The sequence below is a fragment of the Diorhabda sublineata genome, chromosome 2 (genome assembly GCF_026230105.1).
Source record: "Diorhabda sublineata isolate icDioSubl1.1 chromosome 2, icDioSubl1.1, whole genome shotgun sequence".
Classification (NCBI taxonomy): Eukaryota; Metazoa; Arthropoda; class Insecta; order Coleoptera; family Chrysomelidae; genus Diorhabda; species Diorhabda sublineata.
Genome location: NC_079475.1, coordinates 25,049,306 through 25,064,493, shown reverse-complemented (window position 1 = coordinate 25,064,493; position 15,188 = coordinate 25,049,306). Strand labels below are relative to the sequence as shown.

The 15,188-nt window shown below is 31.7% G+C and overlaps 1 protein-coding gene across 4 annotated transcripts in view; it reads left to right on the top strand.

The window, feature by feature from the left end:
- Window positions 1-15,188, top strand: part of LOC130440697 (uncharacterized) — a 57,384-nt gene that overhangs the window by 34,858 nt on the left and 7,338 nt on the right. For 3 of the 4 annotated variants that reach the window (XM_056773979.1, XM_056773980.1, XM_056773977.1), the window contains 3 exons: window positions 9,720-9,840; window positions 12,593-12,822; window positions 14,284-14,512. In XM_056773979.1, coding sequence (XP_056629957.1) covers window positions 9,720-9,840; window positions 12,593-12,822; window positions 14,284-14,512 — 580 coding nt within the window. Of the gene's footprint in view, window positions 1-2,965; window positions 4,717-9,719; window positions 9,841-12,592; window positions 12,823-14,283; window positions 14,513-15,188 lie in introns of those variants that run through there. The other variant, XM_056773981.1, reaches the window with a different exon arrangement.

Here is a 15,188-nt window from a genome sequence, read left to right as displayed (position 1 = left end):
AAATTAATGACTAAATTTGTCCTACTACTCCCGCACTTTTCTCAGCATTTTCATTTGAATTATCAGCCATTCTTTCGGAAAATATTGTTTGTATTTCCAAAAATGTCTGCCTTTGTTTACAATGTTACCTAAGTGACTTGTGTTAAGTTTTATTTTTTTGTAATATTAAGAATAATCAAAGGATTAAATTTTTCAATAAAATTGTCAAATATGACATTTCATATTTTAATATAATTTTGCTTGCTATTTAAAACCGAAAACAGTATGAAAAACAACATTTTATGGTGTTACATCTCTAGTTTTTCTGTGTTTATAGAACTTTATCCACTTTTATAATTTACCCACTGATATACTAAGATAGAAAAGGTTTATTTACAGGTATCATTTAGGTACTAATCTAATTATAGAAAAGTGAGTATAGCTTTAAATGAAAAAGTTACCTCAACTAAACCTTACGAGTTTTTATAGAAGCGCATAACATTATCGATTTCGCAGCGTTATAATACCTAAAAGACGGGTTTATACCATTGATCTAAATTAACTTGAAAGATTAAGCAACGGAATAAACTTGTTGGAATGGGTTTTTCGCACGTGATGTAAATGAAAATACTTACTAGACACAAACAATATCAATTTCAAACGCACGAGATAAGAGGATCACGCAAGAATCACGTAGTTTTCTAGAGAACCCAATATAACTAACCCAAAATAACATAAAGCGAACTAAAAGCGAATTTTCTTTCGTCTCCAGTTTCTTTCTTATACCAACTGAACATGACGATTGGAATATTGAAATACAAGACATAGTGGACATGATATAAAGGCACCACTGGAAGTTAATCATATAAAATTGATACAGTGTTGCGGATCCAACATTAGGAGTTGTCTCAACCGCCTGATATATGTATTGTGGATCTTCGTTCATACCTCTCAATCTCTCAATGTTTCCAGCAGAAAATAAAAAAACAGGGCCTACCAGCACGTACTTCATCACTAAGCTACACCCGTTCTCTTTTAATTTAAATATACCAGCGAAACAGGGTTACTCGTTACTTTCATTATCAAATGCGTGTTGACTCTTTGAAGACCTCGTTGCCATCTCTAATTTTTCTAAATTTGTGTCATGTCAAAATATACTGAGTGTCTTCATATATATTTCCTTCAAATGTCACCTCGCAAATTTTGAACTCATTCCCTCCAATAGTTTTTTGTTATAAAACCTTTAATCAAGCATTGTTTTTAAATGGAAAAAATGCCGTGGAAGCAAAAACTTTACTTGAAAAGTATCATAGTGAATCTTCTTTAGGAAAAACAACCATCATTGCCTGATATGAAAAGTTTGAATAGAGCTTTCAAACACCGTTGATGCTCAGCGATAAAGATGTCAAAATTATCGATTATGCCAGGAAATATCTTGAAAATTATGTCTAAATCGCTTGATCTTGGATCATCTTTGATTATATGTCCCGCTTTCTCAGTGTTACCAACAATAACTAACCTCTTTTAAATTCGTTATATCACCAAAACACAGTTACAGGTGAAGTACTTTACTCACCAAAAGCTCTTTGCAACTGTTCGAGACTTTGTTATTTATTTAAACTGATCTTTAAATCACGCGAGCACATTTTTTATTTCACATAATTCGGTGGTAAATCATATGTACCCCTATTTACTCTGTGATAGCAGCGACTTAACTGCAGTCAGAGGTTACTACTTAAGGAACTTGAGGATGGTTGTATTTAAAACCGCGCTGTTGCCATTTGAACTCTTCTAGCTTCGTAGGTCTCAAAATATATAGAGTAGCCCTCAAATTCACACGAGAAGTCTTACTCTTTCAAGTTACATTAAACTTTTCATGAGTCACCCATTTCTACATCATTTAAATATCCTACAATTAAATAAAAGTTTCATTACCAAGATTTTAGGACATATTGAAGAAGAATTCACTTGGTATATTTAAAAAATTTTGAAATTATTGATAAAAAAGAGCTTACTTCGTTTTTTTCTTAGTTTAAATCTGTATAAAGATGATAAAATAGAATTCGCTTCAGAATCTTTGGTACAAAACTGATATATAATTTCAATTTTTTTCCACTAACAATCGAACTTATGAATAGAGCTGTGTTTATTAAAAGTCGTGTATTTTCTAACAGTTCTTACGGCCAAAAGACTGAAATATGCGTTTCTTTAATTGACACAGCATATTGTTAATCGTCATGAGACAGTTTTCGGTTTCTAAATTTAAAAGTTTCTGTACTTTCAGTTTAAGTAAGTAACCACTTTATATAATAGAATTTACTTCCGAGGTAAGTGATGTTTATAATACATTATGTACATAATTTACTATTTAAAAAAGTTTTGGCGAAATGTTTTGATAATATCAAAATTGATAATTCACTGAAGAATAACAATATATGAGGAAGTATCAATGAACACATTTATTTTTGATATTTCGTTAAGTAATATTCAATTTTATGGCGCATATGATATCTCAGTAGTTTTCAACAAACAAGAATAATTTCTTGTAATAAAATTTTATATATGTTTTCTACTACTATTTTTTATTTATTAATTTGACGTTCCTGTTGTCGACTCACCAGTAAAATCATTGCAACGTCTCGCTCTATAATTTGACTAAACTGGAATAAAATGGGCAATCACATTGAATTGTAGTTACCTGTTGATGCAAATCGAATTTGATTGCAGACAATTATTCCTAATACCCTGAGGTACCTTGCAATATAATAAAATTCTGTATAGTTTCTAATAAACTCTCCAGCAGTTGGGATTTTCACAAAATGCCTAAGCTGCAGAAACTCGTGCTACTAATCTGCTTGCTGTTGATGCGTGCATGCACATCAAATCACCGACTGCTGACAACTTGCGTAAAATCCTAGAGTTGATTGATTGACGAGATTCTGTTGTTCCTAAATAATTGAGTTGGTTTTGCACAGTGCAAAAATAAAATAAAAATAGGATTTAACCTATTAAAACTGAATTATTTGTTACAAACTTAACATCTCACTGCTAGATATCATAACAAAGTCAAGTAACGCTTGATTTATAGTATTTTATAGGCAAAAAATGAAAATACAGGCCAGTAACTGGATAAATGGAAACCAGCTGATTGAAAAATGCAATGATGCTTAGCTATCTTCCATTTTTATGTTATTTTATTCTTTTTTTGCTGCTAAAATCCAGCATAAGTAACCCTAATACAAGTTTTTGGCAATACATATATCCAATATAAACTTACTCACCTTAAAACTGAATACACTGTTTACCACACCACAAAACCTAATAATTACACTGTCTGACGCACGTTTCGATAACTAAGTTATCGTCTTCAGAAACTGAAGGTAAACCTAAAAAATTTCAATGCTTTCAAATGCATCGAACAATTTGTTATTGGATATATTTTTTATCAATTTAACATTATTAATATTTATGTCAGGACTATGACTTGCAGCGTGATCGGCAATACTCCATTTTCCGGACCTTCCATATTTTAAATGAGTTATGTGCTCTTTGAATCGGACAATAACGGATATCTTAGTCTGCCCAATATACTTTTTATCACAATCACCACAGCTAATTTCATTTATACCACTCATTTCCAAATTTGGTATTTTATCCTTAGGATTGCCCAATAATTGTTTTAATGTATTGTTCGATTTATAAAACGATTTTAAACTCACTCTGTTAAATATTCCTTCCAATCCTTTTGTATAAACAGGATTAAAAGGTATCAGGGCAACTTTTTCCTGTTTTTCATTTCACATAGAAATTTCTGGAACCTATGACGATTAATTAACTTATTCACAATTCTTTTATGGTAAGTGGAAAGTGAATTAAAACCGATGTACCAGAAAATGGACGCTGGCCATCTTATGTTGGATACAATGAAAAGAATCAGCGGGGATGTACCTGCACGTAGCGGTGTTTTTTCCTAAATATATCAAATTCTAGCCTATTACTAGTTTCTAAGAATGGCAACTGTCTATTATTTTCCATTTCAAAGGTGAACTTTATAGATGGATATTTTAAGTTGAGTTCCAAAATAAATTGATGAATTTATTTTCGCGGGAGAAGGTTCATTCGTGGGAAACTTTACTAAAAAAAAGAAGAAAAGTCAAATTATTTGGTTTTAGTTTACCATTAGGTTATCGAAACGCGCGTCAGACAGTTTAATTGTGAGTGTTGGTTTAGTGTTGGTGTAAAGAGTGTGTTCAGTATGAATATCACCAACGGTTCTAGAAATTCCAACTTAATCTTAATGTTGAGTCGTTTTACCTATCCAGAGAGACAGAAACAATAAAATTCAATTATTAACATTGAAATATAAAAGGCGTAATAAGTTTATATAAGCTATATTTTCAAGCTGCCGTGCAAAATTAAAGTTGCTAATGAACATTAAATTGCAAAAATAATTAAATTGGCAGTTGAGTGTTGAATGATCTATTAGATATTTTAGTGATCTAATTAATAAACGTTCCGATTTGACATTTTGCCAACTCTTTTATTAACAGTTTTATAGGTACCCATGTATGATTGATTGTATGAATGAATTAAGTCATATTTTTCGAAAAAAATATCCGTTTGTTTTATTGAGGGACATGATCATCTCCAATTGGATTGGCTGACAGACAGAGAAGAATCTGCCTGCCTGCTGCCTACCTGGTTCCGAGAAAAAACGTTTCGGCGACCTTCCTCAGGGTTTGTATGGACGTTCTCCATATTTTTTGGGTTGGAAGGCATATATTGCTTAGAAAAGAGGGTTCGCCGCTTAATGCTTCCCATTACTCTTTAATTAAGAAAAAGATTAATTTCATTTGTTTTCAATAATTAAACTTTGCGCAGTTTTTTGTTTCATGTTTTTCAACAAAATGTTTACTAAGGAGAAGATAGTATTAGACAATATATGTGATTGTGAGTTTTTTTCAAACTTTGTCAGCTAAATTATAAGCGTTTTCGTAATGTATCTGGCAAAATTAAACATATATATTAAAGTTAGTACACGAGAACCAGTTACTATAATTTATTCCGGATCATTAATGAAATAAGATCTGTTTCAACCCCGTAAAAGTGTATTTGGGAACAATTAATGAAAATAATATTGCTTGTGTAGAAATCGGTACACTGTCAACTTTCAAATTTAACTATAAATTTTTCTGAAACTATCCACCAGATTAAAAAATAATAATATTAAATTAAAAGATATTTACCATGCATCCTTGTGTTTAACCTACTGCACGTTACAAATTAACTTGTTGAGAGAAGTATGGTTCAATCTAATAAAGTTCTATATTATTTATTTTGGGATGTTAGCCTTTCCTCTTCAACTGCAAGAATTAGTTCTTCGATCAAGGTTGTATAACAAAATCTAGCATCAATTAGTCATTTTACATCAATGGATGAATGCTCTTTGGGGTTTGAGTCAGGATTGCTTGCTAGCCACTCCAATAACCCGAAAATCCATTTTGGTAATGTAATATTGTGGTATGCGCACTCGCATTGTCATATATAAAAATAAATCTGTCCAAGCTATCACAAATCTCCTCGATTCACTGAACGCTCGCTATGACTACAGCCATGTCTACTAACAAAAATATGGTCGGTTTGTGCTCTCATAGAATTTGCACCCTAAATACCACCGCCAAAAGCATATGCTTTTCTTAGATACAACATTCTTGTCTCATATGGAAACAAAGCAGACCTCTATTGTTACAGTGTGTAATTCAGACGATCCTTTGCTTGATGATAAGCTGGTTTAAATTTTGGAAATTTTTGGTTATTTTCCTGCAGTCTTCGCTTTACTGTTCACTGGTTATACCCACTCCTCGTATTTCGCGGAGCTGTTGTTGCACTTGAAGTACATTTAAACGACGATTTCTTGATGATATCCATACAATAAAAGGAGTCATCATGATCCGCTGAATGTCTTTTCATGTTAGATCGAATCTCATTATAACGTTGGTATACTCTCCGATTCGCTAAGCGTGTCATACTCAATAACAAGAAAAATATGTGCAAATCCAATCCAATCTGACATAATTTTGTTATCTTGGTTAGATTAAGTTGTCTTTCAAACAACATTTATTTCTATTTGTCTGATAGTTTCTAAAAATATATAGTTAAAGTCAAAAGTTCACCGTAGGCCGATTTTTTTACATGTAATTGAATTTTTATCTGTTCAAATTATCGAATAAATTCCAAATATTCCACTTTCTTTTATATTTTTGAGAAAAAATTGTTTGAGAAAAATGTTATCAGCCACTGGGAGTATTCGAAAATATCTTATTTTTTTGTTATTAGAATCAAAATCAATATTTTTATAGTTTTCTCCATTATCACTGATTGTAGAAGTTTTACAAAATTTTTAAAAAGTTTTCCCGTTATTTACAAATGACTAAATTATTGATTTCGGTGACTGTACCGGGGTTTTAACAATAAATTGACTTTCTTTACATGAAGAGATGAAAATGAAATCAACCGCTTTTCTGAAAAAGTATTACCCATCAAATGGTTGTACCATAACCAAACTAATAGATCAATTCTCAACATTATTATAATAATATAATTCCGAAAATTATACAAAATTTCAAGTTCTTGATTTCTTTCCTAAGACTGTACGCTTCTTTTTCTTCGAACTTTTTCATTCTCTCTATGCAATGTATAAACAATTTTATTGAACGTCAATTGTGTTTGCTAGCCTACCACTCGACAACTTACGATTTGTATTTTTGAAATTTTCTAAATAAAAGAGACAGACTAACATATGCATGGATAAATAAAAAAACTTTTAATTGCACACATATTTCAAAACGTCTAACTAAAGTTTCTATGCCACTATAAAAATATGACGCATGTCTAGAGTCCAAATGTTTGTACATCATTTGTTTGATTCCATCCTCGCTATTAAATCTGTTGCTCCTTAACTCGAGCCTTCAGCTTTGCGAACAAAAAATAGTCAGATGAGGTCAGATCAGAACTATATGGTATGTGTTTAATCTATGCTTGACCCAGTCTTGATGACCAAGCTTGGCCCAGTCTTGGCGACCAAGCTTGGCCCATCGTTATCACTCCAGAGTTTTACCAAGATTGGGTCAAGCTTGTAAGTCAGGCTTGGCCCAATCTTGGTAAAACTACATAGTTGGGCCAAGCTTGTGCCCTTGTAACTTTCCTCTATGGGTAATTATTATTATTGTTGTGACTATTTCTAGAGATAAAGAAACAGCTTTAATATCTATCATTATTATTGATCAGTTTTCAGAACCTTATAATTTAATGTCAACTAAATATATTTCATAATATTTATTAATTAACCTTATCAACCTGATTATTTGGATGCATACAAGTGTTTTATCAATATATATTTATTTCATAAGGTGATAATAATATACAAAAAGAAATTCACAAATTTAACTAATATAGAATTCACGAAAAATTGGCGGAACGAAGAGTTTGTAAGCCCCATCTGAGAAATATTTCGAAATTAATCGCAACTTCAAGTAATTTGAATATTGTCATAAAATGTTTCATCTCTTTAGTACATATACAATGATTGTCTGAAAAGGTTTTGACGTATCATATTTTCTGAAAATTTAGGTCTATTTTTCAACATTTGACCCTTCCAAAACTTTTTTTGCAAAGTAGACATTCACTGCTTCGTTCTGTGATCATCTCTATTCTCCAATTCAAATTTTACAATTGGAAAACATTATGACATTATGACAGATAATCGTAATATAGTAATTATAGCCCTAAACTATCGTTTGAGTATACATCTTGCACAGATTATGTTATTTTCATTTTTATACTATTCTATTCTTTCATATTACTTAGCCGGTTATCTAAATATAATTTCCTCCCTCGCAATCAGTCAATTTTGTTTAATTATTTTGTATGATATCAAATATAGTCCAAAATAATTAACAATGATTCTTCTAAGCGTTTTAAAATATACATGGAATCATGATAATGTTTGATACTTTTGTTTATTGTTTCCTATTACTAATCTCGGTTGACTGCCTAACAAAGAGAAATTTTCAGCTGTTCACGTTATGGTTGTTGGTGTAATCATAATTCCTTCATTTTTGTACAGATTGCCTACTTCACTACAAATGTGCTGTTTTATTTCGGGGCGTAATAATGTAATTTTTTATTTTCGAGCCGCGGTATTTGCTATACTCTTCTTCTAGCGCTAATTTGCATTTCGTAAACAAACACCCGTGAATAAAACAATTTGATTGTCACAGATCTAGACTGTTACAGCTCTAGGATTGGATGATTTATTATGTCCACATTAATCGACTTAATAGAAAACTTAAATGTCAGACTGTTATCACTAATAGCGTTGTCCTGATAGAAAACATTTGTTTTTATTTTGAAGCTTTTTTTCATATTTTTTCAACTCATTGAATGGCAGTTTTTTTATTGAGTTATCTGTGGTTATTCTAAAAAACTGTTTCTATCATTTACCTGACAGCACTGTATATTTGACCAGATTTACAAGTTTATGTACTGCTTATGGATCGACAACAAAATCTCTGTTTTTCTGCGTAAAACGTGTCAAAATATCTATGAAAATGTGACTAAACGCGGCTAGCTTTAGCTAATATATTTAGAATCGGTTATCCGTTATCGAATGACATAAATTGAGAATCTATTTCCCCCTTAGGACTTGTAATGATAAGAATTTATATAGAGACATGTCATAAATTATCAGAAACTTAATTTTGGTAACTCATAATTCGATTTGTATAAACACTAAAAAGTTCATTTAGTTCTCCATGCTAGAATAAACAATTTTCTTTCTATCTTTACATATTTTGATATATCTTTTCCAAACACGTAGTAACTAAATTATTGGACGTGTATTTTCTTTCGCATGACAAACGCTCTATTTAGATAATAAGACTTTATTCCAGCTTCAGAAGAAGTTCTCTCATCTTCATTTCCAATTCGAAAACTTCACAGACAATCTCGTATAATCGTACGTTAACAAACTGATTAAAATATTATAAATGTACGGTACGTATAAGAAAATTTTTTTGTTATCTTAACAAATATAATGAATTTAGAGTTTCAAGTAAGTAATAATACATTATTACAACTAGTTCATGCAACAAAAGCTGCTGCAAGCGTTAAAAAATTGAAGCTGTGAAAGTAAATAATCCAAAAAAATCTTTGATTCAAATATAACAGTTTTCTATTTGTTTGTTAAACGGAATTTCAAATTTATTCAGTCAAAAAAAATATGTTATTTAATATTGTTTCATATTTCGTCGTGAAATTGTCAATGTTCTGATTTAGATACATCTTCTCAAAATTTCAAAGCTTTTAATTTTTAATTATTATAGCTCATCAGGTATGTAGTAACTGGTAATTTCTTCCAGATTATTTTCATTTCATAAAAATTTGTTACTTTGGGTAATGATTTTTGAGTTTCATAAAAAATTGGCATCAGCTTTAATTTTTTTCATTTCATTATTTGGAATAAATTTGTTATCCTACATGTGTAAAAACAATTTATAGGCCTACCCTCTTTTCACGTTACAAAAATGTGCCACTCGATTTCACAAATCATTTTTTGCAATTTTTTTGTTTATGTCTTGTGTAATTATTAATTAATTTCTCAAAAAATAATTGTGAAATGATTATCTCCTTTTCTCGTGAAAAATGTACAGCAAAATACATGTGTCGGCGAATTGTTTCAGGGGTGATGCAGGCCACGTTATGTAGCGGATCAAAAATTGAAAAAAGGTACAGCCCCAGTTTCCGTGATGAACATCCCAAAGGAAAGATGGATAGAAAAAGGAAACGAGAAGAAGTATACAAGTAAGTCTTTTTAGAAAAAAATGATTTTATGTATCAAATATTTATGGAAACATTTTTATAAAGACCAACTCGTCGAAACATCAATATTTTTACCTATTTTAAAAACTAATCTTGAATCAATCAAGAAAACTATAGGCGATCAAGACGTTTTATCGACAAAAATATATCTTCTAAATGTCACCTAACAAATTTTGAACTCATTCCCTCCAAATTTTTTTGTTAGAGATCCATTGTTGTTTAATCGGAAAAAGATTCATTGGAGGCAAATGTTATGGTGTCTCTTCTTCAGGAAAAACAACCATTATTGTGTGGTATGAAAAGTTTCAACGTGGCTGTATAAGCACCACAAACTCCTTGATCAGAAGGTCCAAAACATAAAAAACGTCCCAAAAATGTGATGAAAAACCGCAAAGTGAAATTGACATTAGATAATGGACACCTGTGGAATACACATTGTAACGAAATGCACAACAACGAATTGATAATGCAGAGAAAAATTTGTGACTAGGAGCTATTTAGGCGTCGATATATGACAATGTATGAAACTTGAATCATCATTATCAAGAGTTGCCCATCATCACTATACACCTGAATTCAAATGGAAGGCACAGAAAGAGAGACACTCGTTGGGTTGTTTATATTTGGCAAATATGATCAATTTAGTGAGGGATTCGCTTCATTTCTAGAATGGCCCTGATATTGGAAAGCTTTTCTTTTGCAGGGCTAGGATTGTGGTGGTTTTTAGTGTAGTACGGGTACTGCGGGTTGTATTTTTCCTTGTCTTCGACCATTTGGCTGATGAACAGGTTCATCCGGTTACAGTAATACTGTAGAAAACCTACAATACCGACGATCGACGAGCTGGGGTTTGAGAAAGGGTTTCACTCAATGGCGAAGTTTTCTCGTGGGTTTGAAGGAAAACAGGCGGTCTAGTAGGGATTCACGGTGTGAGGAGAGTGTCTTTTGCAGTGAAATTGTTTGATTCGATGCTGCGAATCATGTATTGAGATTGTAGTTCATTTAGAGAGCTCTGGATTATGTCGATATCTACATAAACGGTGTTACTGAGGCAGAATCGGCACTTGTATTAGTACCTGAGAATTTAGCACTCACAAGACAAGATCCTTTTAAATTGATTATTGGATTTGCTATATATTCGATTTAGGGACGGGTGTAGGTTTTGTACATGAGAAGTAGTGTAAGAAGGTGGGTTTGTCCGAATTTTCCGATCGTTTCCGTTTCCGATCTCTGTTCAGATAATTATTTATATCGACTGTCCAATTGAGAGTGTGAGTAAATCGCGTTCCCAAATCGACGATTTCCTTGTGGATCTCGTTCTCCCCAAAGCATTAAGTGGAAATTTCGTGGTCTTCCACTCATGGTGTTGAGGTTAGCTTGGGAAACCACGAAATTTTTATATTTTCTTGGCTACAATTATAGGGATAAGAAATATTTGTTGTACTTTTATTTATCGTTATATATTTTTTAATGCTTTGTTTTTTTATGAGCAAATATTCATTAATTTATTGAAGTCATTATATTTTATAATGTAATTTTTCTCAAGGTAACTACCAACCAATCTTAAAATGTAATCTTGTTAAATAAACACATAATTTCCAATGATTAATACTAATTAAATGAATTTAGAAACGCAATAGTTAATTAGTTCGACGAATTTGTTAACGTCGGTAATCACATTATAATTTGTATTAAAATGGCAAGTAACTGATTAACCACACCATGGTTTAAACTTAACAGACCTGACAATAGAGTACTAGGAATCTTAGAATTGCGATCACTCCTTTTATTTATCGTGTCAGACTACGAGGAGGACGCTGAAATAACCAGAATTATTTTCAAAATATTTGATTTTTCAAATTTAAAAATTTTTTATCCCCATTAAACTACTTTCTTTTCTTTTCTGTTGAAAACATTTTATGTACTCATATGTAAAAATTACTATCCTCGTTGTTTTATTGACCTCTTTTCGGACGTAGAAATAAGAAACCGTCAGACGGAACGAATGCAGGTAGATAAGTTGTGGTGAAGCAGACTAATAATGTTATCATTTGTCAAAAACTGTTGGAAGAAGTCTCCTGCCTGTCACAAATCAGGAAATTTCGCGCAAGCATCTTAACACTTAAAAAGAAAACGTTTGATTGGCGCTTTGAACTCATCAATTCACTTTTAGCCCTTTTTGAAACCGTGAAAACCAATTAGGCACTTGAGTTACTTATAGAACTTATAGAAAAAAACAAAGCTAGCTAAAACAATCTCGACCAAAGAACAGAACAAGCAACGAGGGTATCACAGACGACACTGAACTGACAATAAGTTTACTGTTGAATGTATCCCAGTAGAATTGCGTAATACTAAAACTCTACCTTCGGTAATGTTATTCCGGTTATGTTTAGGTCCCCATCTTACATAACACATACCGTTTTAAAACTATCTCAGAAAGTATCATGTTTTGAGACCTTTCGTATAGTATAAGTATAAAATTTTAGATAATAACTTAGGCTAATATTTCAATAATAATCGTTTGAGGTGGACTTGAAATTGATTTGAAAAACTAAAGATTTACGCTTGGTTTCAACCAGTCATTTCTCTTTCATTTTATTTAATTCTTAATTTTATTCACGAAAACTAGCAGGCGCATAAGGACACGAATAACACCAGCCCTGTAGAGGAAAATATACCTTCATCGGGGACATCCTTAAAGCAACTTCACATATTTGTTATTATTTTTTAGAATGAGGGTTCACCATACGGGAAATCCTAAAGATGTGCTCAAAAGTATTTCACAAGCGGACAATACCAATAAGCAATATTTTCTAATGTTGGAAAACATAACCTCACAATACTCTCATCCTTGCATATTGGATTTGAAAATGGGTACCAGGCAACACGGAGACGATGCGTCAGCGGATAAGAGAAGAAAACAAATAGCGAAATGTGCTGCTAGTACTTCAGCAACTTTAGGTGAGTCTAAAATATATGATTAAATCATTTCATTACAAAATGTATTTGATTCATTTTCTAAGGCGTGAAGACGTAAGCAATGGTTTCAATGATACACAAAACAAACCGACCAAAGAAAATTATCAATAAATTCTCATATGATTCTCCATTAACCACTAAATCTGATAATAAATTCGTTTCAAAAAAAGTATAAAAAGATAAAGGACATTGATACACATTTTTTTTCGATTTTGCCGCAACTACTGGCAACATTGTATTGAAATTTTAAACGAATATATTTTGGAAGCTGATACATCCATTGAATTTGTTTTTATGTCCGACTCTCATAGAGTGCACTAGTTACACGATTCGTAACAAGAAGTATTTATCAAACTTGTTTAATAATCGTAGATTTATTATTAGTATTTTATTAACTATCAATGAATAACAGTTTTCCATGGCAAAAGAGAGAATGCTATTGCCGTGTAAAATTCAAAGCTAAAGAATTATTTAACTTTAAAAAACAAGATCCTATACTGATTAGACTGGATTTTTACGAAACGTTACAAGAAACGAAAGTTTTCAGTCCCATTTTTGGGGTCTCATTTACGCGACAAACAATAAATATTGAAAAAGTTATGCTCAATACTACTCGGTACGAACCGAGTAACTATTGCCCTCTATGAGAGTCTGACATAAAAACAAATTCATTCGGCTTCCAAAACATATTCGTATAAAATTTCAATACAATGTTGCCAGTAGTTACGACAAAATCGTAAAAAATGTGTATATTTTTTTTCAACGCCCTTTGAATATGAATGGCGTTACGAAAATTTTTTACTGAGCCAACCCCAAATATTTTTCAGTTTTCTATCTATCCTATGGACGATATCACCTTTTTTTGAAACACCCTGTGATCTAAGGAGCGATTACACTGATTCACTTCTGATACATCGATTTGTACATATCCCTTTTAAAAACTGACGTTATGACGAAATTTGGCGGTGGAGAAACCATATTTTGCGGTTTACAATGTTGGTAATTTCTACTTAATTATACGGAAAATCAGTTTCAGATGCTTTATTTTGTGATATCATAAGAAGATTTAATGAAAATGTGTGTCGTAAAGATTGATATGTCAAAACTACCGCAATACGTAAATTAAGATATTCCCCAAATAATAAAATATTTTCTCTATAAAATATTAAATTTCACTTGTTTGCAACAAGTAAAAAAAATAAAGGACATTTCAAACTGAATTTGAGCCAACAAGTGGTTTTTGGTCTATACAGATGCCATTGAGTGTCATAACATTTTGTCACACATGTAGACTTACAATTAGTGAGGAAAAGTAGATTCAACTTATTTATTGCAAAATTGTTTCTATTCTTTAGTTTTGGTCGAAAAAATATTGTACACAACTCGATAGAAAGTAAAATGTTTACATTCTCGTGCATATGTACTATATTATTTCATTTTTAGGTGTTAGGTTATGTGGTATGCAAGTGTATGATACAGAAAGGGATATAAATTATAAAAGAGACAAATATTGGGGACGAGGACTAAATGAAGATGGCTTTAAAAATGCCCTCTGTCGATTTTTTGACAATGGTTACGGACTTAGAAAAACTGTGATTAAAAAAGTTATTTCAAAATTACAGAAACTTAGAAGTGTGATAGAAAAGCAGAGTTGTTACAGGTTTTATTCTTGGTAAGTATCAATCAAGTTTTACTAAAAATAATCATATTTTCGTCAAAATTTAATTACTAAATAATTATTATTGTCACGTAAAGATACTTAGACATTTAATTTGGAACGTGAAGATCATTCCAAGAAAGAAATAACAACAAATACGTTATTTCGATTAGACCTACCTATTTGATCGTCACACCGATCTTTAAATTTTCGTATCACTCGAAGGAGCCCAGAAAGTACCAACAATATACTTCAAGCAGGTATAGAATGTACTTGTGCAATATTTATGACGCTTCTTCTAGTATACCGGTTCCTAAACCTCCAGACAAAAATGATACATAAACATATATTATGGCATAGAGGAGCCAGAGTCCGGTCCAAATTTTGAAGAGGAAGTCATTTTTGAATGTAATAGCATCAACCACCCAGGAAGAGCTCTATACTCTTGTTGGTGATTTAGATTTATCCAAAACAAAGGCATAGCTGCTTGGATCTCGTTTGTAGCATTGAAACCTACAAAAAGATGTTCCACATTTCTGAGTAGGCAATCTATCCTGCCGTATATTTTTATCGAGTTGAATGCCTTGGTTTACTGTAATGACATTCCATCGGCCATTAGATCCATTGGTTATGCTCAGGGAGGCTACCTAGCCCTGGTGGTTATGCAAACAAAATTATAAAAAAAAATATT